General features: G+C 37.8%; 2 protein-coding genes across 3 annotated transcripts; both read left to right on the top strand.

Annotated features, from left to right (window-relative positions):
- The first annotated feature begins 718 nt into the window (after positions 1-718).
- Positions 719-9,323, top strand: pomt2 (protein-O-mannosyltransferase 2). 2 transcript variants are annotated; one of them, XM_032547500.1, is made up of 20 exons: positions 719-1,428; positions 1,506-1,590; positions 2,261-2,365; positions 2,505-2,559; positions 2,771-3,039; positions 3,131-3,237; positions 3,320-3,402; positions 4,285-4,394; positions 4,469-4,532; positions 4,707-4,767; positions 4,841-4,919; positions 5,713-5,864; positions 5,950-6,041; positions 6,149-6,225; positions 6,311-6,382; positions 6,471-6,530; positions 6,608-6,713; positions 6,789-6,929; positions 7,852-7,963; positions 8,467-9,323. In XM_032547500.1, the coding sequence occupies exons 1-20, from the start codon at positions 1,151-1,153 to the stop codon at positions 8,570-8,572; spliced, it is 2,214 nt and encodes a 737-aa protein (XP_032403391.1). In that variant the 5' UTR covers positions 719-1,150; the 3' UTR covers positions 8,573-9,323. The 2 variants fall into 2 exon arrangements, with proteins under 2 accessions (XP_032403391.1, XP_032403390.1); XM_032547499.1 differs by having other exon boundaries at positions 720-1,428; positions 2,451-2,559.
- A 1,117-nt stretch (positions 9,324-10,440) lies between these two features.
- Positions 10,441-22,357, top strand: lin52 (lin-52 DREAM MuvB core complex component). The gene is made up of 6 exons (XM_032547501.1): positions 10,441-10,503; positions 11,780-11,854; positions 11,940-11,977; positions 12,096-12,162; positions 12,250-12,333; positions 22,013-22,357. Exons 1-6 carry the CDS (start codon positions 10,485-10,487, stop codon positions 22,066-22,068), a joined length of 339 nt encoding a protein of 112 aa, XP_032403392.1. The 5' UTR covers positions 10,441-10,484; the 3' UTR covers positions 22,069-22,357.
- The last annotated feature ends 1,607 nt before the right edge of the window (positions 22,358-23,964 follow it).

Genomic DNA, 23,964 nt, shown 5'->3' with positions numbered 1-23,964 from the left:
AGAAAATAAGATCTGAGTTTGGTCAAAAAGTGTAAAATTCTTTAACTTTATTTTCAAAAGTTAAACAATTCAGTGGTGAAATTATGTCCACTAAATAATGTCACTAAAGATACAAATTGGGAATAGACGGTGCCATTCAAAGCTTTCTGTATTATGTCACACTACAACCACAAACTTTCACATATTTTATTAGTAGTTATAGAATGGAAGGACAATGAAACATGGTTTTCAAAGATAGATAGATAGATAGATAGATAGATAGATAGATAGATAGATAGATAGATAGATAGATAGATAGATAGATAGATAGATAGATAGATAGATAGATAGATAGATAGATAGATAGATAGATAGAATTACTGTATATATTATGTGATGCTGCCCTCTAGTGGTTGAATTTTAATAATGCGTCTATAGCGCTTTCCCAGCTGTTTTTTATTATCTTGTTGGGGGGATTTGTTGTTGTTGTTGTTGTTTTCAGTCATCAGGATTTATCTCCTTCCTGTCAAATTTAGATTTGTAGATTCGTATAATAAGAAATGTTGGTCTTATTGAGAGCTGGACAGAACCAATACTCCAAGGGTCTGACCAGGAGCTCCAGTTATTCCAACTCCTCCCGCCCCCTTACGAAATTATCCTTCCGGCTTTCCGTACTGGGAAGAGAGAAGAGGGATTTTGGGAATTAGCGTTCTCTCCTGTGAAACAGCTTCAACAAGTAATTTGTTAGCCTCGTTTTTGTTTCAATACATTTCCCAGAAGGCAACGCAATCCATATGTCTTTGTATTCGTAATGCTCCACTGTAGCATTTAGCTGCCTATAACGGTAAATTACGGCTATTTGCACCAGCTAACTTGGATTTAATCGCTAGTTGATCGAGAAGGATATTTTGCTGTAAAACTAGTTTTCCACACAAAATGTTTTGAAGCTCGGGGATATCATATCTGATGACCATGTCTGCTAATTTGTTAAGTGAGAGAGGTAACATTAAATGTACTGATGGTGTTTACAATAATGAGAGCTGATATTTTCTATTAAATTTATTTTTTACAGCTGTTATATGTTGTTTGCCTCTTTTAGTAGGGCATAATAAGAGCCGTATGAGTCTGTAGCTACACATTTGGTGGTCATTTAAAAAGGTGTTATTTGCTAATGGAAAAAGAAGAATGTATTTCTCAGTGGCACAAAACGAGGGACAGTTCAACATTACGAAACCGGAAGGTCTTCCCATCTCCAGAGCAGACCCATCAATCTCCAATCACTCCAGAATCAAAGATCAAACAAGATGACACCCCCTGCTCAAATGGATCATCTGGTGATTTTTCAGCCAGACCAAGTGTTGATTCCCCAAACCAATTGCTTCTCATTGTAGTAACAGGACTATCTTTCGCTACACGGCTCTATAAGATAACAGAACCCCCTCATGTGTGGTGAGTAAGGCTCCTAATCTCCTCTATGTTAGTACACCACTTCAGCATGTTTGAGTAATGTGTTCTTTGTGTTTTAGTTGGGATGAGACTCACTTTGGAAAAATGGGAAGCTACTACATCAACAGAACTTTCTTTTTTGATGTGCATCCTCCTCTTGGAAAGGTGAGCTGGTTGAGTATTAGTTTTGTAAAGATTTCAGAGATCCCTCTTCACCCCTACTCTTTCATTCTTAGCCTTTAGTCCTATATTTGTAAGCGGTTTGGTCTCCTAGTTGCTTCTATAGAGCAGCAGGAGAGTAAAAGGTCAGAGCATTATTGCATTTAAAAATGGAGAGGTTAATTCATTCAGTCAGGATTTAAACTGATAGACCAACATAAGGTAACACATAATTGTGGAGTGGAAGGAAAATTATTTGAGTCAATATTTTGAAGAAGCACCTTTTGCTGTGCTTCCAGGTTAGAATTTCTCCACCAGCTTTGCACATCTAGAAAGTGAACTTTATATCAATTCTTGTTTTCAAAATAGCTCACAGTATTTTATTTGATTTCATTTTCAGTTCTTCTTTGTTAGCAAAGGAAAATAGAGCATTGTATTTCTTTCTTTAAAATGTGTTAGTGTAACAAACAAACAAAAAAGCTATTCTATGTTACCCATGTGGAAGGTGGTGATGTACTAGTTTCTTGTAAGGATCACCTATTTCTCAGTGGAAGATCTTAACAGTAACTATAGGAAATGCAAGAAAGGGTGAAGGAAAATGGTTTGGGTAACCATCAGAAATGGGATTGGGTCTTCTTGTGAACCTGCTGTGTTAATGTGTTAATCTCTGTTGCAGATGCTGATTGCTCTTGCTGGTTATATGACTGGCTATGATGGCACCTTTCCTTTTGTAAAGCCTGGAGACAAATATGAAGACCACAACTACTGGGGAATGAGAGGGGTATGCTGCCTTTCACATATGCATATATTTAATAAGAAACTATAATTAAGGTTTGTCTGGTAACCTCAGGCCTGTTTTTGTACAGTTTTGCGCCATATTGGGGTCCTTCCTGCCAATCTTTGCTTTCCTCATTGTGCAGGAGCTGTCTCATTCTCACACTGCTGCTCTCATCACAGCCGCCCTGCTCATATTTGGTTAGTGATCATGGTTTGCACCGAACACTGAATAAAATTAACTACACTTTTAAGTTTACACTTATTTTTTCCTAAATAAAATAAAAACTGAAATGTGAAGATGGAAAAGACATATGATGTAATGTCAATTATGATCCAAATCTATAACTTAATGAATGTTTATTTATAATAAACTGAAGACATTCTTCGTTTAATCCCCTTGCTGCCACAGACACAGGCTGCATCACCATCTCTCAGTACATCCTGTTAGACCCCATCCTCATGTTCTTCATCATGGCTGCCATGCTCAGTATGGTCAAGTTCAACCAGCAGAGCTCCAGGCCTTTTACTGCCCCCTGGTGGCTGTGGCTCGTACTGTGCGGTGCTGCTCTTGCTGGTGCTCTCGGGGTGAAGTTTGTGGGTCTGTTTGTTATCCTCCTGGTGGGCCTGAACACAGCTGGAGAACTCTGGAGGATTTTAGGAGACCTGAGCCTCTCACTGGTAAACTGCAGCATTTCTTTTAGGGAAAACTGTTTGCATTGTTGAAATTAACTGGTGACTTTATTGCCTCATAATCTTGTTTAACTTTCAGATGGATGTTGCAAAGCACTTCCTGGCCCGTGTTGTCGGCCTTATCTTGCTTCCACTATTCCTATATGTGGCAGTATTTGCAGTTCACTTTGCTCTGTTGAATAAAAGGTAAGGGAGAGAGTTAAACACAGTATGATCACTGTATAATGATGTCTTCCCACTTGAGTCACAACCTTTTTTCTTTTGGTAGTGGGCCAGGCGATGGTTTCTTTAGTTCGACTTTCCAGTCGCGTCTCATTGGGAACAACCTGTACAACGTGTCCATGCCAGAGTGTGAGTCCTAAACATGACTGGGAATGAAAGCAAATGTGATTGTACAAAAAAACTGACAAAAATGTTGATATTCCTCTAATCTGTCTGCAAGTTGAACTTGGACCAACTTGTTTGAAAACTTAAGCAACAAGGACAAGATTGTTGGTACCCTGCTATTAAAGAGAGACAAACCTACAATCGTCACTCAAACGGGTTTTCTACAGAAATATGAAAATACTGGAATATTCTTTTAACAATTTTCGAGGTCTGTATAAGTATAGGAAAGATGAAAAATTAGCCATTATTTTTCTTATCTTTACTTTTCTTTGCTTAATAATTACATAGATTTTTTTCATTGATGTGTTTTATCTTTGATTTCCCACATCACTGCTTGATTTTAATATTTTACCCAGCAGAATTTCTTTCTTTAACATCGTTGTCAATAATTACAGAACACACACTCAGTTTATATGTCCCCATGGTTACATTATTTATGCTCTTTTCTTTACATACTACTTTCTTATAAAGACAAGCTACATTAGTTTGTTTTTTTAAGCAACTATTTTTATTACATAGTTGATGTATCAGTTTTCTTTGACAGAGGTGTACCAATATTTTTTTCAAAACTTTTGGTAAAGTTTATCAGAAAGCCTAAAAAAAAATGTTTTCAATGGAGAGACACAATCTTGTATTCTATCTTTAAGTGCATTTATCCAGAGGATAATATACTGTAAATAAATAAAAATGAAACATTAAGATTTTTAACAAACTCAGCAGAGCTATAATTTTTGGCTCCTCAAATCATAAAAACCTCTTATAGAAAAAGTCTTACTTTCTGCTCAGTGGATGTTTGTATTTATGTGTTTTTCATAATTTCCTGAGCATGTTGTTTCTCCAATTCAGATCTGGCATATGGCTCCACCATTACTGTGAAAAATCTCCGTATTGCTGGAGGTTATCTGCACTCCCACTGGCACTTATACCCCGAGGGAGTTGGGGCGAAGCAGCAGCAGGTCAGGCTACAAGTTGAATGTTTCACTTATGTCGGATAAATTTACTTTGATTTAAGATTTGTTTTCATCAACAGGTGACAGCTTACCTCCACAAAGACTACAACAACATGTGGCTGGTTCAAAAACCAGATAATGATAGTAAGAGAATTGTGCTTATTGACTGATTAGTTGTGGACTTTAATGCTCAGTTAGATCCTTTGAGATTTTTATCTGCGTTTTTGTGATAGTGTCAGTTATATGAGGCAGAAGCAGCTTGTTCATCATGTTTTATAGTTACTTGGAAGTTGCTGTGTATTGTTTATCTTTAATTAGCTCAGTCAGAGATTCCTGATTTGGTTCGTCATGGTGACATCATTCGGCTAGAGCACAAAGAGTAAGTACCAATCCTGACGTTTGCTAACAGAAGTCCAAACTGTGCGTAGCTTTGACTGCACCTTTTCTTTCAGAACAACCCGTAACCTTCACAGCCACCTCCATCAAGCTCCTCTGACCAAGAAGCACTTCCAAGTTACAGGTTATGGAATTGTGAGTGTATCTTTAACGTATGTCTAATAAAGGTATTTATGCACACGGTTTGCCATGTTATCTTCACCAACTTCTCTGTAGTTTATTTTGTGACAGGGCAATTAAGTTTTTTTTGAACGCTTGTAAAGTGACGCACGGTCTTCCAAAGATTTTACAGATAAAGCTCTGAAAAGCAGAGAATGTTTGTATTCAGCCCCCCCTTTTTTTGATATTGCTTCATAATGTTGAGTGTGATCAATTGCCTCCATATTTTAGCTATCCAAGAAAAAGAGTCTGTGCGTACATTTTCTCAGCTTTTCTATGAGAGCCGTAGAGGCTTGTTAGAGAACATCATTGGACAAAAACAGCATTACGAAGACGAAGTAACACAGCAGAAATGTCAGGGATGAAGTTGTAGAGAAGTTTAAAGCAGTATTTGGAGAGTAATGTTTCATCCATCACTGAAAAAAATGTGAGGCGTATTGAACATCTGCAAACTTACCAAGACATGGCCATCCACTTAAACTCATAAGCCAACAAGCACTTTGTTGGCTTATGAGAAAAGCCAACAGTTTTCTGATTTACATTTATAAAAAATGTGTTAAAAACATGCCTTCTTTGTGTCCCAGACTGAAATCAATAACTACTATGTATATATGCCATGGTGTAACAGAATGTTGAAAAAGGTTCCAGGAATATAAACTTTTCTACAGAGCATTGTAGAACTACTACTTTATTGTACGCAGCTAATAAAAACAACACATTAGATTTGAACTTTTGCATGTCTACTTAAGCACATTTGTCCCTCTCTTAGAACGGAACAGGTGACACTAACGACCTGTGGCAGGTGGAGGTTTGTGGAGGCCGGAGGGGCGACCTGGTGAAGGTGCTGCGCAGCAAAGTTCGCTTTCTGCACAAAGCAACTGGCTGCGTGCTGTATTCATCTGGCAAGACTCTTCCGAAGTGGTGAATCTTCTCATATTTTCAGCTCTGATGTGGCTTTGTTTTTCACGAATGATCGACATGCCCATCAAGTTTTGTTTTTCTGCAGGGGCTGGGAGCAGGTAGAGGTGACCTGCAGTCCGTACCTGAAGGAGACTCCAAGCTCTCAGTGGAACATCGAGGATCACATCAATCCCAGATGTATGAGGCACATTTTTCCAAATATACCTAAGCTTTTCTTTTTTTTCTTGATAAGGCACACTTTTGAATAATCTTTTAATTTAACTTTATTTGGTTTGTTTTGGCAGTACCCAACATTAGTCTTTCGCTACTGAAGCCTAATTTTCTGGAAATCTTGCTGGAGTCTCATATAGTCATGATAAGGGTGAGTAACAGTGAGAAGATGATGAACATGATCTAAATGTGCTACTTTAAAAAAAAAACATTAAAAAAAAAACATCTCACTTTAGGGTAATAGTGGCTTGAAACCTAAAGACAATGAAATGAACTCCAAACCTTGGCACTGGCCCATCAACTACCAGGTGTGTACACTTATTTTTGCTTTATTTTCATGAAATTCAGTTAGCATTACTCTATGTCAAATGTTTTGGGGGTTTTTTATTTGTGAAGGGATTGAGGTTTTCAGGTGTAAATGAGACGGAATATCGTGTCTACTTACTGGGAAACCCTGTAAGTCCTTTAAACTTTGTTTATTTTCCTGCCTTTCTGATCTTCTAGCTAACATTCCATTCTCTCGTCTTTTTCAGGTGATCTGGTGGATAAATCTGGCCAGCTTGGGGTTGTATCTCATCATGGTGGCAGTGTCATCTATAGCTATTCAAAGAGGAATATCGCTGCAGCAGGAAAGATTAGGTAAATTTCAACTATGAGGATGACTTGATATTTTAAACATTGATACTTTAAATAAAAAAATTGTGCATGTTTCAGAGCATTCCGATGTTCTCACGGGAGGAGGTGGACTTCTGCTGCTCGGCTGGCTGCTGCACTACGCTCCCTTCTACATCATGGGCCGTGTCCTCTACTATCATCACTACTTTCCTGCAATGCTCTTCAGTAGCATGCTGACAGGTGCTAAATTCTCATGTATTTTACATTATTACAATAGTTAATTATCAGACTGTAAGTGAGAGTTAGAGGAGAGGGCAGAACTGAGTGGTTAGGATGAGAATGAGCATTGACATCTAAAATTACACAAAGTCTCTGAATCCTAACATAGTCTGTCTCGGTGACTGCATTATGACTTTTTAATGCAGTGCTTGTCAGAGATTTATATACATTCATCATAGAAGACAAGGTCATTAATGTGGGAATTTTAATGATTTATTTAACCACAAACAGTAAAACTGCTTTTAGAATTAATTAAGCAGTCTTCCAGAATGGTTCTGACCATAATGCACAAAAATAGTCTAGATTGGCACCAGTTGCCAGGAAACCTGCTGATTTAAATTAACTCTGCTGTTTCAAGTGGGCCCTGCGACAGACTGGCGACCTGTCCAGGGTGTACCCCGCCTCTCACCCGGAATGTTAGCTGGAGACCAACACCCCTCCCGACCCCACTAGAGACAAGGGTGTTAGAGGGAGGGAGTCATGCATACATACATTCGTACGTACGTGCGTGCATGTATGCATGCATGCATGCATGTTTGTTTGTTTCAAGTGGGCAAATACTCTGGGATTTTACCAAATATTGATGGCAGTGTAAGACTCCATGACTACAAATCCCATTTTTAATCATTTATCTTGTGTAGGTAACTGTCATCAGGAATTTATTTTAGAAATACAAGCAAGCTAAAGAGCTATAATTAAGTCAGATCTAAGAATTTCTGAAATAGATTTTTATGCATACCTTATGTTTGAAAGGCATTGTGAGAGTTTCAGTCTCAGGAATAGAATATTGTGAAGGTGCTACAATGATTGGACAGTGTTGTTAAGGGGAGCCTACGATGTCATGATGATTGTTTGGTGTTTTGAACTATTTTTTGTTTCACAGGACTTACATTAGACACTCTGCTGAGAAATGCCGATCTGTTACTATGCCAACCCTATTCTGATTGGTTGCAGAGAGGAGGGCAGATGATACTTTTATTTACTGTTCTGTACAGGTGAGCTAAGTGAAGCTCTATCTTGTTTGTGTGTGATGTCCACTTTTAAGAGGATGTTTGTGGTTATAAATCTTTGATTTACAGTACTTTGCAAAACTATTCATACCCATTGAATTTTTACACATTTTTTACCATCAGAAGGACTAGTGAATCCTCCTGAAAGGTCAGGGCTACTTGAAAGTTCAAGGTGTATACTGTACATACTTTTGCAACGCACAGTAGCTTATTCCATTTGATGCTCCTTATATTCCTAAACTTTTTATGTTTAATGGTAAGATTGATATAAACTGACTATTTAATTGGCTAGAAGTTATGGTCAATCATTGAAGCTTTCCTCACTACTTTGTTCTGTGATCAGACCAAAATTAAGTTTTAAAATATAGCAGTTCTATTGAGTGTTGCATGGGCTTCTTTTATTGTGATTTATTTTGGATATCTCTGCATTTAATATAAGTAAGGAGTCTCTGAGCTTTTTTAAATCCTTCTGATTCTTCTTTTCTCAGTTTCTACATGTTTCATCCACTGTCCTACGGCATGACTGGTCCTCTTGCACACGAGCCAGGCAGCGCCATGGCTGGCCTTAAGTGGATGGACTCCTGGGAGTTTTAGTCACTTTTACAAGATCTGTACTCTAATGTTGTATAGTGCAGGTCAGAAGTTTACATGCACTTATTATTGGCATGAACACCATATTAACTGGGGACTACAGTGAGAATTGGATGCTCAATTTTCTATTTAATTTGGATTTTCTCCTATCTATATGTGTAGATTTTACTATTTGTCCATTAGAAAATATTCAAGTTTAGATTAATGCTTTTGTGTCCAATTCTTGACTGTTATATTTATACAAATTATTGAAGTTGTTTGTTGTATTGTCTGCTTAAAGGAACAATTCAAATGCATCAATAAAACACCCTTATTATTATGGCAGTCATCCCCATCAAGAGTGTATGTAAACATTTGATCTGAACTGTTTGCTGCTTTCTAACAAAAATATTTTCTTACAGTACTGACTGAAAACGTACGTGTCCTAGTATTTGTGTCATAGCATTTCTTGTATTGCAGGCTGTGTGTAGATGAAGAACTAGGTGTTGTTGTGTGTGTGAGTAAAAACTAGATGCCATTCATTGACAAGAAGCCCTTTCTCACACTATGCGTTCCATCTTTATTGAGCAAAGGTGCCTCCTATTAACTGATTATGGAAAAGCTGAGTAGCTTAATTCTGCATTGTCTGATTTTTCAGGCGTTTTTTTCAGTTGTCTTGATTTTAGAGTTGGCAGTTTGGTAATGAGTGCTTTTGTGAACAACGTCTGAAAGTTTTTACATTTTAGTGTGACAAATAAACTGTGATATTCTTTTATTCTCTGGTATCTTTATGCTTTCAATTCATCAAGGCAAACAAAAATACTAAAGCAAAATGTACCATGAATTGCTGAAAAAAGCAAAAGTGAGATTAGATAATTAAAAAATAAAGTTAAGATTATATGTAGCTCATTAGAGATGTAAAGGGATTTACAAAGAAGCAAACCGGCTCCAATTGTTTTAAACCAAAAACACTTAAATGTGGATTTTATTATCAACAGAGTCCTAGACATAAACAACAAATTACCATTATTTTAAGATGTACAGTTAAAACTTACTTTGCCTTGCCAATGTATTTACTCTACTCTTTCTTTTTTTTTTTCACATTGCCGCCACAGTGTTTGTGAACTTTACTGGAATTTAATGTGACAGACTAAAACAAGGTGATGGATAATTGTAAAGTGGCAAGAAAATTATACCTGCTTGACAAAATCTTTTACAGATAAAAATGTGAAAATTGTTACATATACATGCACTCAGCCACACCTGAAGAACTACTTGACAGAAACAGCTTTTGCCGCAGTTACAACTGCATGTCTGTTGGGGGTAAAATCTATCTGTAAAATCTTTGCACATTTAGAGACCTATTTTAGTTTTGTCTGTTTAGTTGTTCTATTTCTGGAAGGTCAGATTCTGCCTCAGGTTGATGTTTTTTGCCATGTTCTTCCAGGATTACCATGTGTTCAGGTCTGCTAACCTCATTATCCTTGACCATTCTTCCTGTTCTTGCTGAGGAAAGGAGAATGACATGCAGATGTAGAAATTCAGCTTTTTATTTTAAGTGTATTGGAGCAGGGATGTTTACAAACGTAGGAGGATATTAGCCCCTTCTAGACTGGAGTCTGGCAACCCTAGGCTATCTTGTAAAATCCCAATAAAAAAAAAAAGGGTTTTTTGTAACATGAGTAATTGTCAAAATATTGAATTGGGTATAAGAGCTGTAATTTTTTTGATTATAAATAAATACATAGTGTCATATGAAAAAATCTGTTAAAGACGATGTAAACTTTCACTTACTTTCTATAGACACGCTCAAAAGCGTCAGTGTGGTTTAGAAGTGAAAGTGCGACCCCCTGTGGTATGTTTATAAAATGCTTTGCTACCGGAGTGAATCCCGTTGCAGCCATTGGTTGTAATTCGTCACGTGGCTATTCTGAAAATGGCGTCTCCGAATGGAGGTAAATTCTAATTCCTTACACAGATACGTTGCGAATAATTCGTATAATTCGCTTTTCTAGGCTCACTAAAAAGCTCATGAATATAATTGTGTTATAGTTCGACGCTCAGAGATGAGAACGGACGGGTATTATCGGGGTATTCTTGTTTTGAGGTGTTATTCCGTTGGCCAAAGGCTCCACTCACCCCAGAGGTGTTTGTGTCCAGTTTCAAGGAAGCACATAGCTGGTTTAAACCTGCCGGAGAAAAACAACGTTTCAGCTCATATTTTAAGTGCTAGCATATTTCATAATATTTTATTTATCAAACGTTACTGGCTTTAACTATGGTTAAACTTTAGAGTTTTTTAAAGATAGGTGATATTCAGTTTTGTTTGACAGTCATTATACTAGTCAAACAAGGCTGGTATAATGACTGTCTCATATAAATGTTCTTTTTAAAAATCTGTAAGATAAAATCTTACAGAGGAAAGAAATTGAAATTTCCAGATTCAGCCGTTAAAACTAAAATAGTTATGCAGTTTATTTATATCTCGCCGTTCATAATAAATGTAAGCACAAGGCACTACAAGAAAACCGGTGTAATTGTTTTCTTACAATTACAGAAATAATTTAATTATGTATTTTCTTCTATACAGAAATCTATGATTAAATTGATACAATAACATTACAATCATATTGACAGATTAAATTCAGTGGCACAGTCCAGTCTTGTCCTAAATGTGGTAAACAAACCAGCCTAATTCAGATGACCTGAATTGGTCAAAAGCTAAGGAAGCCCAGACCTTTTCCAAGTTGTCTATCCTTCCTCTTAAGCAAGTAAGTGGTCACAGTAGAAAGGAACAACTCTCTTAACTGTAGGAAACAAATGCCTGGAGTTTGGAGGGCAATCTTTTACTATTTATTGTGAGGTTATTTGCTCTTATTGTCCATAATAGTTCACATACATGTAGTTGAGAGATCTCATAGCACTGTTAATGTTATGAACATGTACTGTAAAAGTTTTAACTTAAATAATGAATGTGTATATGTCATTTTTGGTTTTAGAGCAAAGAACAAATGTATTTATTGAATGAAATCTTCCTAGATAACAGAAAAATTACAAAAGGACAGAACGAAACTAAGAAGAATTGTATGAATAATGTTATTCTATTATGGAAATTTTATGCTGTGAGGTGTGAGCAATTTTCCAAGTCACAGTAAAGTCTAACAAATATTTTTGAACGTTTTCTGACCTGTATGTGTAATATGATAAATTGAGGGTTTTTTGTCTTCTCAGGAGATGATTTTGAATCTTCTTTGCTAAGCTTTGAGAATTTGGACAGAGCATCACCAGACTTGTGGCCAGAGCAGTGTAAGTCTTCCTTTTGCTTTTTACTTTCCTTTATGTGATCAGAATTTTTTAATTATGCTTAACCACCTCATAACTTCTCACACAGTGCCTGGAGTTGCAGAATTTGCTGCATCTTACAAAAATGTGGGTTACTTCTGCTACTTCTATTGGTGATATAAGAAATTAAATGTATGAATAAAATATGATGTAAGTAGCAAGGTTTATTTTCTGCTTAATTCTGTGTTTCATCGTTTCACTGTAGCCAATTACAAACTCACCCCCTAAGTGGATGGCTGAACTAGAGAGTGAGGACATTGAAATGTTGAAAGGTAACATAAATATCAAATCCTGTCAAGCTGAATCTGATTTAGTTATGTGTTTTTAAGAGCTTCTAATGTCCTGCCATCTCACTGCAGAACTGGGTAGTCTGACCACAGCCAACCTGATGGAGAAGGTCAAAGGACTTCAGAATCTCGCTTATCAGTTGGGTCTAGAAGAGTGTAAGTGCAGGAATAACTCAAAAAACATCGGAGTCTTAACATAACTTTGAAAAACTATGTCAAATTTGTGTAAACTGTTCAAATAAGTTTGATTTCCTCTCTTTTTTTTATGCAGTTTCACCACTAGGTGGTGCTAAAAGCTCTCACATATGTTGACTTCTTTAATTTCTCCTGAACTCCTTTAGATCAGCGGTTGAGCTCACACATCCATGCTTGTCATCCAAAAACAAGTTATTCAAACTTTGCAGTTTAGAATTCGCATTTCTGACAAATGACTAAAAAAACTCAAAGATAAGGCTTTTAAACGGTGAATGTAGGTCAATCTTGTTAGAAGCAAAAAGAAAGAAAACAGGAGCTGAAGGGGAAAAAATGTTGAAGAATTTGATAGATGCTAAATCTATTTAATCTAGTCCCTCCCACCTCTATTGCCATAATCCTTGTGGAGTATGGATTAGAGAGATGTAGCTAAGTGCTCATCTGATGATCCAAAGAGGGGGACAAAATCTGTACGAGTTCTGCCTGTGAAAGAGCACTTGCGGAAAATTGTATTGCTCTTCACGCTTACTTTGATGAGGCATATACAAGATATTAATACCACATTTTGTTGTATTACAGCTACAAACTTTAATGTATTTATTGGGGATTTATGTGATAGATCTACACAAAGTTGTGCAATGTAGTGTGAAATGGGAGGAAAATGTGATTTTCCAAATGTTTCCCAAATAAAAATGTGGAAATTGCTGAGTGCATTTATCAAAATGCTTAATGCTAACCTCAAAATGAATAAATAAATACTCTACGCTTTAAATATCTAACTCAGAATCACAGTGGTGGCAGCAACATGCTATCGGGAGGCTTTTCTTTAGCTGGGACAGGAGATCTCAGAGCTGTTAGGAAATATAAATGGAGATAAATGCAGTGCGGTCCTGGAACAAAATCTGTTAGAGGCTACAGAAGGTTGTAAGGCGGGATGATGGTTCACCTTCCAGATGGTTCTAGAAATGCAGCCAGATCTACAGTGGTACAATTTAGATTGTATCACATTCATGTGGTAGAATGCCCCAGTCGAAGTCCTGAGCTTAATCAAGTTGAGAGCCTAACAAGACATGCAAATTGTTGTTGATGCTGCTTTTCATTCTGTATGTCTGAGGTTGAGACATTTTGCAGAAGAAGAAAGTGCAGAAATCTCAGTGTCCACATTGGCACAGTTGATGGAAATGTCTGTAACTGAAGTGAAAAGGCATTAAAAGTGGTTGTACAAAGTATTGACTCAGATACTGTCTGATGCAAATACAAACCACGCTTTTCAGATTTTGATTTGTAAATAATTTCCCTTTCACTTCACAAATATTCATTACTTTGTAATCAAAACCCCATTTAAAAATGTTCAACTTTGTGACTTAAATATGAAAAAATGTGGATAAAAGATCCATTGTGAGGCATTTGAAGCACATTCACATGTTTGTACCTCATAATAGGTGACCAGTTGCAGTAAGAGGGATCATTAGCATTTACAGAGAATTATATATACTAGATAAAACCCTCAGAGCCTGCATTATATATATTTGTAGTCTTTTGTGAAATCCATGACTACCTACATGGTTCTAATCAGTTCAGAGATGCTTTATAAGTGGTGGAAATGTGTATCCGATTGTAATCTGGAAGGTTTGCGGCAATAGCATAGAATGGGGTAAGTCTATCATTTATGTTGTACATGTCATGGCTGCACGGATCCTTTTTTTGCAAATTCATTTAGTTGAAAAATTATTTAATCTCTTTGACTTTCCTCAACCAGAAGCAGCTTGTAATCTTTCTGGTATAAAGATGTTAGCTGTCATGAGTGCAGGACTGCAGGCTCTGCAATCATGTCATGTTCTTCGGGACGGCGGGACACAATGATGGTTATTATTGGTGTCAGAGCAGCCCTGTAATCGGTGCCTGTTTAATGCTCTCTGGTTTAATTTTCTCCTTTTCCTGGCTGTCAGGGGAGGCCCTGTAAATCTCAGCCACTTTTTCATCATGTTTGTGCACTTTTCACTGCCCGTAAACACACTTGCTCCGCCGAGGCACAGCAGAGGGAGGATAGAGGACAGGATTTACTGCCCCTCCCCCCTTTAACATGTGGATCATTAAAGAGAAAGCTGGTTAATGGACAGAGCACAATCAAGCAGGAAAAACTCATCCACCCCACTGCAGAGATGAAATAGTCCTGAACTGTTCGGCTTTCACTTTCGCTTGCTGTCAGCTGTGTATGTGTAGCGATACCACGAATGAAGGGCTAAGGAAGCACATAACCTTTCATTCACCGCCACTTCCTAGACGTAGTGGTCCGACGCTGGCCAAGTTTGTCCCTGAGGGGCCTGACGCGTGCCTCTTCCTCAGGCCCCAGCTGTTACTCCACCCCATGATGAATGCCCCAGCTGTGGGCCGCTGAGCGTGGGCATCAAGCCCCGAGTCTCTGGGGAAGACGTAGCGTCCTGATAAGTGCCGCTACTGGAGGTAATTCAATGCTGACTGTTCCCCTGGGATGTGCTGAAGAGCCTTAGCCACTGAGCTGGCTGGTTAGGTGCCTGCTGAGTTACTGGGTTCCGGCATTTCCCCACTTGTCAGCTCAAGGCCACTGACTACCATTTAATACTCATTTCATGTGCTTCTATTTTATGCCAAAATAACAACAGAGAAATAACATGGAAAATATCATTTACATTTAATTTGTGTATTGGTAACTCTATGGATTCCATAAGCCACAAAAAAGCTGCCTTATTATATGCAAAAATCATTGTATTTCTTTTAAATATAAAATAATTTTTCAGTAATTCTTTATGAATTTTAGGGCTTCTCTCCAGTTGGGAAACTATATGATTTTTCATATCTGGATGATCAGAAAAATAATAGTTAGTGGAGAAATATTTGTATTTTCTATCAAATTTGGCTGTCCACCCAGATTTTGTGTCTTATGGCAAAACTAAAACTAAATGACTACCCTAAATTCATAGTGAACTACTTTTTCTTCTTTAAAATGACATAGAAATGAATGGAGAATACTGTAAATTAAAGTCTGTAAAACACTGATGGTAATGAATGGAAAATGTGTAATATCCCTAATTCTGGATTTTGGTATTCTGTCAAAATTGATGCATTTATCAGAAATCATTTGAGGGTTTCCTGTACATTGTGCACGAGAAACCATAAAATTAAAAATCTTTTCATTATCGTAAGATGATTTTTTTCTAAAAACTTTCAGCTCAACATTTAATCAAAAATGTTGACTCAGTGAAAAAAAAATACTGAAAAAAATATTATTTCTATCAAAATAGCTGTTGCCAAATCAAACAATTCCTATAAAAACATATCATTAAAACATTTTTAGTAATTTCTAATTTAATTGTTAAATTTTGCTTAAATGAGTAATGTATACCTTTTTGGTTCTTTTGGATTTAAATCAATTTCTCTTTTCAGCTCTTTAAAATAGGAAAGGCAAGAAAACATGCAGAAATGTCTCTTGTTTATTCACTTCAGAACTTGTTTTATATTCTAAGATTTGCGTCAACACTGTACCATTGAACATTTATGTGTTGTTTTATCACAACCACAGACTCCAGTGTATGTTGTTGTGATTTTATATCTTAGACCAACATACAGTTGAAAAAGGACATCTAATTTTTACAAATAAAAACTCAGCCCTTCATTTGAATATCTTGCAGCATTATTATTACATCTTGACTCTTTGTGTCCTGGTGTATTATTTTTAAATTCGATGTTCAAAAATAACATCAAAGCGAGGTAGTTTTTAACTATAAATATTAGGAGGAAGAATGATAAATTATATTCACTTTTTAAAAATAAAACTCTTCTTGGTCCTGAAAGTCAACATAATATAGAAAAACTGTCACTGCAGTTACAGCTGCAAGTCTTTTGGGATATTTCTCTGCTAGGTTTATAGAGCGAGTGGGTACATTTTTTTTCATCCCTCCTTTTTTGCAACAGATTGTAAATTGCATTAGGATCTTGACTTTGACTAGGCCATTCTAAGACATTACTGTACTTTGATTAAAACAAATCCACTGTAGTCCTTGCTGTATGTTTACTGTGGTGCTGCAGGAAGATGAAACTCCACTTCAGCTTGAACTTTTTCTCAGTCTCTAACAAGTTTTCTTCCTGGATTTCTTTGTTCAGCTTTTCTGTTCCTTATGAAAAAGGGCATGATGATGATGCTACCATCACCTTGTTTCACTCTTGTGATGGTGTGTTCAGGGTGATGTGAAGTGTCACATTGCATTTGAATGTTCAGTTTTGGTCTCATCTGACCAGAGCATCTTCTTCTACAGTGGGATTTGTTGTTACAGCCCATGTAGAAGGTCAGTGAGTGTAAATACTTTTGCAAGGTACTGTAGTTATCTTCTAAAAGTTAGATAAGTTGAAACCGTTATCAGAGATCTCCTGCCTGTTTTCTTATTGTGAGAAGCTTTGGTGTGAAGTAATTCAGTGCATCCAGAGAGCACCTGTTGGGGCTCCAGCCTGCCTCTCCTCTCCTGTGCTCTGGTTCCACCCAGCATCCATCCAGTGTGACCCCTGCTGCGTCTCCCTGTGTGAAGGGGAGACTGAAGGGCACCCTGCCTTGACAGCTCCTAATGGGCCCGCATTCTCCATCACCTCCTCCTCACCCTCAGGATCAATCTCCAACCTATTAGGAGTCATGCCGCTGCTGAATATGATTGCATTCACAGGGCCCCATTCGTGCTAATGTGCCTCCATCAATCCATCAGGGCGGGCTGACTGCAGGCCGGCCGGTTATGAAGTGCCTGAGCTGACAGCCGCTGAATGAGAAACAGGGTGTTGCCTCCCTGCCAAAGCCGTCCCTTCTCCTCTCTACTTTTCCACGCACTCATCTCCGTTTTATCTCTTTGGCCTCAAACATGGCCTGATCGGGCTTGTACTATTGTAATTGTTTTAAAACTATAGATTATGGTTCTATTTGTCATCTCAGTCACATTGGATAAACTGAAATGGCTCCACCGACTTTCTGCAGCTGTATCAGAAGAGTTGGATAGAGTGTAACACACACACGCACATCCCCACACACTTCTCCTCAGTCCCTCCTGCCTGCCGCCTCTCTGAGCAGATCGGAAATGACATCTCATTTCCATAAAGGCATTAGGAATTCATTGGATTTTCTTTCCCAGCTAATCATAGCGCGGGTGTAAAACCTTTTAGGCTTTTTAATGAATGATTTTTGACTGATTGCCTATTAATAAGGACACCTCTTGAACAGGCACCGGCGTGGGCAGGGGTTGGGTGGTGCAGATGTGTTTGTTTTGGTGTGTGGATGTGTGTGTGAGCGTGTCAGCCAGGCGAAAACGCATCGGAGGAGGGGTAGAGGGAGGAGGAGGGGTGGGCCTTCTCGGTTGGGACATAAAGAGGAACCAGTGGCTCCCCTGGGAAATCACAGCTCGTGTCTGCATCTTAAATATCCCCGTGAAGTATCAATAAGTGGGTAATTGAATTTTGAACACAAACATGAGCGTCAGGTGGATGTGTTGTGAGGCGGGGGTGGGGGGTGCTGGATGAATATGTGTGCCTTCAAGTGTTTCCACGCTCGAGTGTTTGTGCGTGTCATCTCCTCCGTGTCCCCGAGGACGAGGGTGGTGAAAGAGGATGTTAAATCCATTAAATAAAGCTTACGTCCCATAATAGCTGAGCAGCACTCAGAGATGGGCAGTGGGGGTCAGATATGTCCTCTTTATGCTTAATGAAAGTGAATTGGAGCAGTCGGGGCCGGGGCCGGGACTCCACTTAACCCGGTTGGTCATCTGTCTGAGCAGCTGACGGCGAGAGGGGGGGGGAGTCCGGCAGCTCAGCAGGAGCGTGCCAGATCGACAGGGTGGGGTGGTTTTTGGAGACTGCAATGATTACTCTCATTTTATACACAGGGGAGCAGCAGTGGGGGCTGCGAGAGCAACACCCAGATCACTCGGCATAAAAGAGGGGAAAGTAAGATGTTACACAACTGTGTTTCCTCTGCATTTGCATTTTATCCACTTGGAATTTGCTAAATGAAAACGATTCAGCAGCGAGGAGCAGAAAACTGCAGAAACGTCTGAGCAGCAGCATGAGGCTTCTGGTGATTTCTGTTCAGATTAGGGGAAACGGGCAACATTCGGAACATCCGCCTGGCACCGTCTAGCTGCTGCAGATATAGGTTAATCTTTATTGTTGTTCTGCACCAAGCACCGCCTGAAATCCTCTGCCATGGAGAAATTACTGTGGGAAATTAGGAATTATCTTAAGTGATTATAAGACATACTTTGTGTTGTTGCTTGGAATTTAACCAGTTAGAGCTACATGATAATTAGATGGCAACAAATCAGCAGGACAAGGCGATGGCCGGCAGAATCCATGAGATGTAATTTAGTATGGATGGCAGTCAGTACAAGATGCTGATTAACTTAGTGCAAAATTACTAATTGACCTTTCTAATCAACTAAACAAATCTCTAAGTCCCTCTAATCAGTATTGATCCCTCTGAGTGTATGACAGAATCGGTGTGTTTGTATTTATTTGTGCTGATTTAGCGTGGGTGTCTAATTTTAAACCTCTACATGTGAAACATTTGAAATCAAACTCTAACAAAATTTATTTGTAAGATTTTCTCATTTAGTAAAAAACTATATTTTTTCTACTTTCTCTAGAAATAACAACTCTGACGAAAAGAAACAATAAAGAAGTAATGTACAATAATTTGACTGGGCAACAAGCCCTGTGTCTCTATGGAAAGCAAAAATTTGTGCATGATCAAAAATAGGTCAAGCAGAATTAGAATAAGAATTATGTGGTCAGAAATTCATAACTCATAAAAGCAAACAAGCTTCTTATTTGCATTACTGGATTCATTTAAATATTATAGCATATGGGCTTCAGGGCCCAAACTTTTTGTCACATTGGTCAAATTAGTCCATTTTAAAAATGCAATGTGTTTTTTTTACCTATCTGAAAGATAAAAAGGGTGTCAAACATTTGCCTGTTCAAAACAAAAGCATGTTGTTCCTCAATTTATTTCTTTTCTTTTTGAAGTAGGATTTTTTATTTCTGTTTTGATGTCTATACTTAGTCTATTTTATCAATCAGTTTCTTCTTCTTTGTCTTCAAAGAAGAAAAAAAAACTAACAATTTCCCTTTTTATGATAACATTTTGGTGATCTTTTCATACTGAGTTTGTAATATTTTTAAATATTCCTGGTCAATTTTCTTTTCTCTACAGTGCCTTAAAATAGTATTTATAGTTCATGAATGTGTCCTCGTAGAACTTTCTGTGTTAGAATGGCCGAGTTAAACTACAAACCGAGTTTCAATTGAGAATCTTTGGCACGGCTTGAAAATTGTCACCATTCCGGTTTAAGTGACCGTTAGCTATTTTGTGAAGAATTGAAGTAAAGGTGGTCTCAAATACTTTTCAGATTGTACTTGATCAAAACTATTAAAAAGCCATATTTCCTTTTTATTTCACAATTGTGCACAACTTTGTGTAGGCATATCACATGAAATCCAAACAAAATGCATTAAAGTTTGTTATTGTAATATGATATGGAAAAGTTAAAACAGGTGTGAATACTTTGTCAAGGCACTACATGAGCCCATATTTACTTCAACAATCACTCTTAACAATATTTTGCAGAAATAAAGCCACATTTGAGTGAGTCAGTTGCGAGTTTGATTTTCACTTGTGGGAGGATAACCTGAACTATCTTTAATGAGCAGCTCAGTTGGGTGACAAATCTCTGGAGGTGTGGCACAGCTTTGATCTATTTTATAGTTTGGACCCATCACTAGATGGAAAAAACACCAACAAAAGAGAAGTCATGACCTCCTGGAAATCAAAAATATTACCCTGCTAACGTTTACTTTTTCGAATTTTAGCGCATAAAAAGCTGTGTGACACCGTCGCGTAGACAGTTTTAGGGTCACCCCGGTATAATTGCTTTCCCTCACCTATTTTTAATGACTTCATTTCAATCTAAACCACCTCCTGGATGTCCAGAAGTTGGTAATGAGTTTGTTTAGGGTGATTTGAAGAGACAGCAAAGAGCAAAATAAATTCATCCCATTCCAATTAGCATCATCTTTAACCTCATGATGGACACCTCAAGGTGACAAACCCCCACGCCCAGATGCACCATTACCATTCCACCTTGACCGGCTCATCTAAATTAGTAAAAGCTTCGAATTTTTCATCAGCCGCCGTGGGCAGAGCAGGCTGGCAGCGGCCAGTGGAGATCTAATTACAATCTTTGCAGGTTTTATAAAGGTGAATGTTGCTCCTTCTTTAAAGAAAACTCTTAAGGTTTTTTTGGCATACAAGAGCTGCAAATTGCTAAGAAAAATCCTGTTTTGAAGCCCATAAAACCTAAATACTGATCCTCATACATTTGTTTTTTTAAATAAATGCTTAACCAAGATGATGGTTCTCGAAGGTTTATTATGCAGATGCCTTCTAAGCCCCTTCAGTCCCGGTAGACGCAAACGGATTTGTCTTTGCCAGGAAGACATCGATAGCACTTATAAAACGAGACTCATGATGGACGATTCCTTCCATCTGCAACACAGACCTAACTCATTGGTATGAAACCTAAAATGTTAGATTTCACTACATTTTTGCTATTTAACGTGACAGTTTTCATTAAGCTCATAAGTACAATTTACAGAGTGAGTCTCCTTATTTAATATCAATATTTGGGAAAATTAAATATATTTAAAGTCATTCACTGGGTATCTATATGAAACATGAATAAATATTTGCCTCAAAGTTTTCTTCTACTTTTGTCACTCTTAGTGAGAGGACCTGCTGTCAGGCATTTGCAAAAACTAGTAAAGAGTCTTCTATGTTGCTGTAGAGGAGTTTTGGCCAACTCTTATTTTTTTGCAGATTGTTTTAAGTCGACCACAGGTGAGGGGTTTCAAGTACAACCTGTTTTAGGTCAAGCCACGGCACCTTAGTAGCTTTTAAGACTGAGTGATGATGAGACTTGTTTAAAAACCTTTTATTGTATTGTTTTTCCAACTTAAAATGTGTACATTTACACTTCTGATTAAAATTTATCCAATTAAACCATATTCTTCAATCAATTAATCATACAGTGCCAGCTGATTATTTTTTTTTTTGGGTTAGTTTTTATGACAGAACTGCAAACTGAAAGATCTCAAGTCCTTTTGGGACATAGCTGTATTTATAGACCCTTTTAATAGATTAGAAAACTTCCTTATTTCAGTAACTTTGTTTCTGTTATGGTAATTTTCCACTGGCGCTAAACTGAAAAACTGAAACTGCAATCACAATATCTAACTACGTCCAATTTTATGTTTTTTATTCCTGAATGAACAGATGTTTGTATTAATTGCGTTCCTGTGTGACAGTGCAGACATGAGAAACGTGCTTTCCATGACTAAACAGCTCTACCGATGTTGTTGGAATTGTAACTGAAATATTTGTGATTCAATTCAAGCTTTATTAAAGACACAATATCGTGATTCATAGAGATTAAATAATTTGAAATGGAAAATGGAAAAAAAAAACATTTTCTGTACTAGAATGTCAAGAAATGGTCAAAGAAGTAGTGGTTTTACTAAACCTGTTCATCAGTATTAATCTCATTGTTGATAATTGATCTTTTGCTTTCTTCTCCAGCCAGGGAAATGACCAGAGGAAAGTTCCTGAACATACTGGAAAGACCCAAGAAGTGACAGTGTATTTTTCAAGCAACAGGACTGACATTTAATTTGACAAAGCACTTCAGATATCTGTGCATTAATATTTTCAGAAAGATATTTGAAAGCTGTTGCTGCGTTCAGTTTAACTGGTTAAACCCTCAAACATTTTGTCATCTAGATATCGTCCCTTTTCACTAATCTTTTTCTGTCTTAGAAAGTTTGATCAAATCAAATGCTCATTATTTATTCTTCTCTTTTAAATATTAATTTCGTTTTTGTAACTCTTTAACTTGTAAAATAAAGTTTTAAAATGAAAAGAGAATATCTTTTGATCTTTGTTTAACTAGAGCTTCGAAGTTTAATAAATGTAGGGTTTTCAGGATTTTAATTAGAGCAATAACAGCGTACATCAAAATGCAGGACCTTCCTCCTGTCCTCAGTGAAGAGACCCAGATATTAGAGTTCTACCCGGCCCACAAGGCCTTGCTTTCTGTTTAATGAGCATTGGAAGCTGGGTCCTCTATACAAAACATTGCGTAAAAATAATATTACTCATTGTGGCAGTGGTTAATAAGAGGTGACATAATTACGAGGAACATTTCTTTTCTAATTAGCACACTTCAGCGTTGTCTGAGCCTGCGGCCGGGCAAAAAAAAAGGAACCAGACAGGCATGGCGAATGGGAAACAAAAAGAAGTCCATCCGCTGTAATTAGGTGAGACAATGGCTCGGATTGTTCTCGGCTGGAGATGTCGCCGGGGCTCTGCCTGCTCACTCCCCAACAACTTACACTTCTCCCTGGGCCCCTAATAAGCCCCTAATCGTCCTTCCGATTCACACGGACAGAAGCTGCTCCGTCCTCTGCAGCTTCACCCCCTGCCTCTCACACGGACCCTAGCTCACCTCCCCGGAGAAACAAACAATGCCTTTGAAAAGAAGCTTCATGGATATTTCACATTTTGTCATGGACAAGCAAGAAATTCCAGTGCATTTATTTGGGATAAGAAATTCCAGTGCATTTATTTGGGATCTTTCTTTAATATAAGAAAGTAGTGAAAGTCATGAATATCCACCTAAATAAAGTGCCAGGAGAGAGCACAGTGACTGCAGAGATCCACAGCTCAAGCGGGACAATCAATTAAGACACAACTGGTAGTTGTGTATTCCACAATCTGAGGTTTTTCAACGCATAGTATGATTGAAGCCATAGAAGCCCCATATAAAGTTTTCTATCATGATCTAGGAGACGTAGCAAACATGGAAAGTGTCTAGTCAGACAAAACTAAAACTTTTTGGCCTACTTTTGGAGCCTGTGTGGAGGAAAAATAACACAAGAAGAACACAAAACAAAACTTTTATTTTTTATTATCACATGCTTGGAAAATATTAATACATACAGGCCAGTGTGGAGGAAAACTAACCCTGCATGTCAGCTTGTATGCACTTTGGTATGTTCAACATGGTGGTGGTAGTATCATGCTGTGGGGAGCCTTCAGCTGGAACAAGGGAAACTTATAAGTGATGATTGGAAGGTGGATGGAGGATGTTGTGGAAGAGGCTAGGAAAGACCTGATGGGTTGGGGATTCCTTCCAGAGCTGTAATGGAGCGCTTTAGGTAAATGTTAAATGGCCCAGTCAAACTCTAGACCTAAATCCAACTGATAATTTGTGTTACGATTTGAAAACAAATGTTTCTAGAAGAAAGAATAGACAATTTAATCATCTAGAACACAGGTGTCAAACTCCAGTCCTGGAGGGCTTCTGTCCTGCAACTTTTAGATGTGCCTCTGCTGCACCACACCTGAATAGAATAATTAGGTCATTAGCAAGGCTGGGAGAACTGATCTACACAAGAAGGAAGTAATTAAGCCATTTCATTCCAGCGTTTTGTACCTGCAGCACATCTAAAAACTGCAGGACAGTGGCCCTT

Source organism: Xiphophorus hellerii, chromosome 19, assembly GCF_003331165.1.
Source record: "Xiphophorus hellerii strain 12219 chromosome 19, Xiphophorus_hellerii-4.1, whole genome shotgun sequence".
NCBI classification, from domain to species: Eukaryota; Metazoa; Chordata; class Actinopteri; order Cyprinodontiformes; family Poeciliidae; genus Xiphophorus; species Xiphophorus hellerii.
The sequence above is the reverse complement of the archived record's forward strand: the minus strand, read 5'-3'. Positions and strand labels throughout refer to the sequence as shown.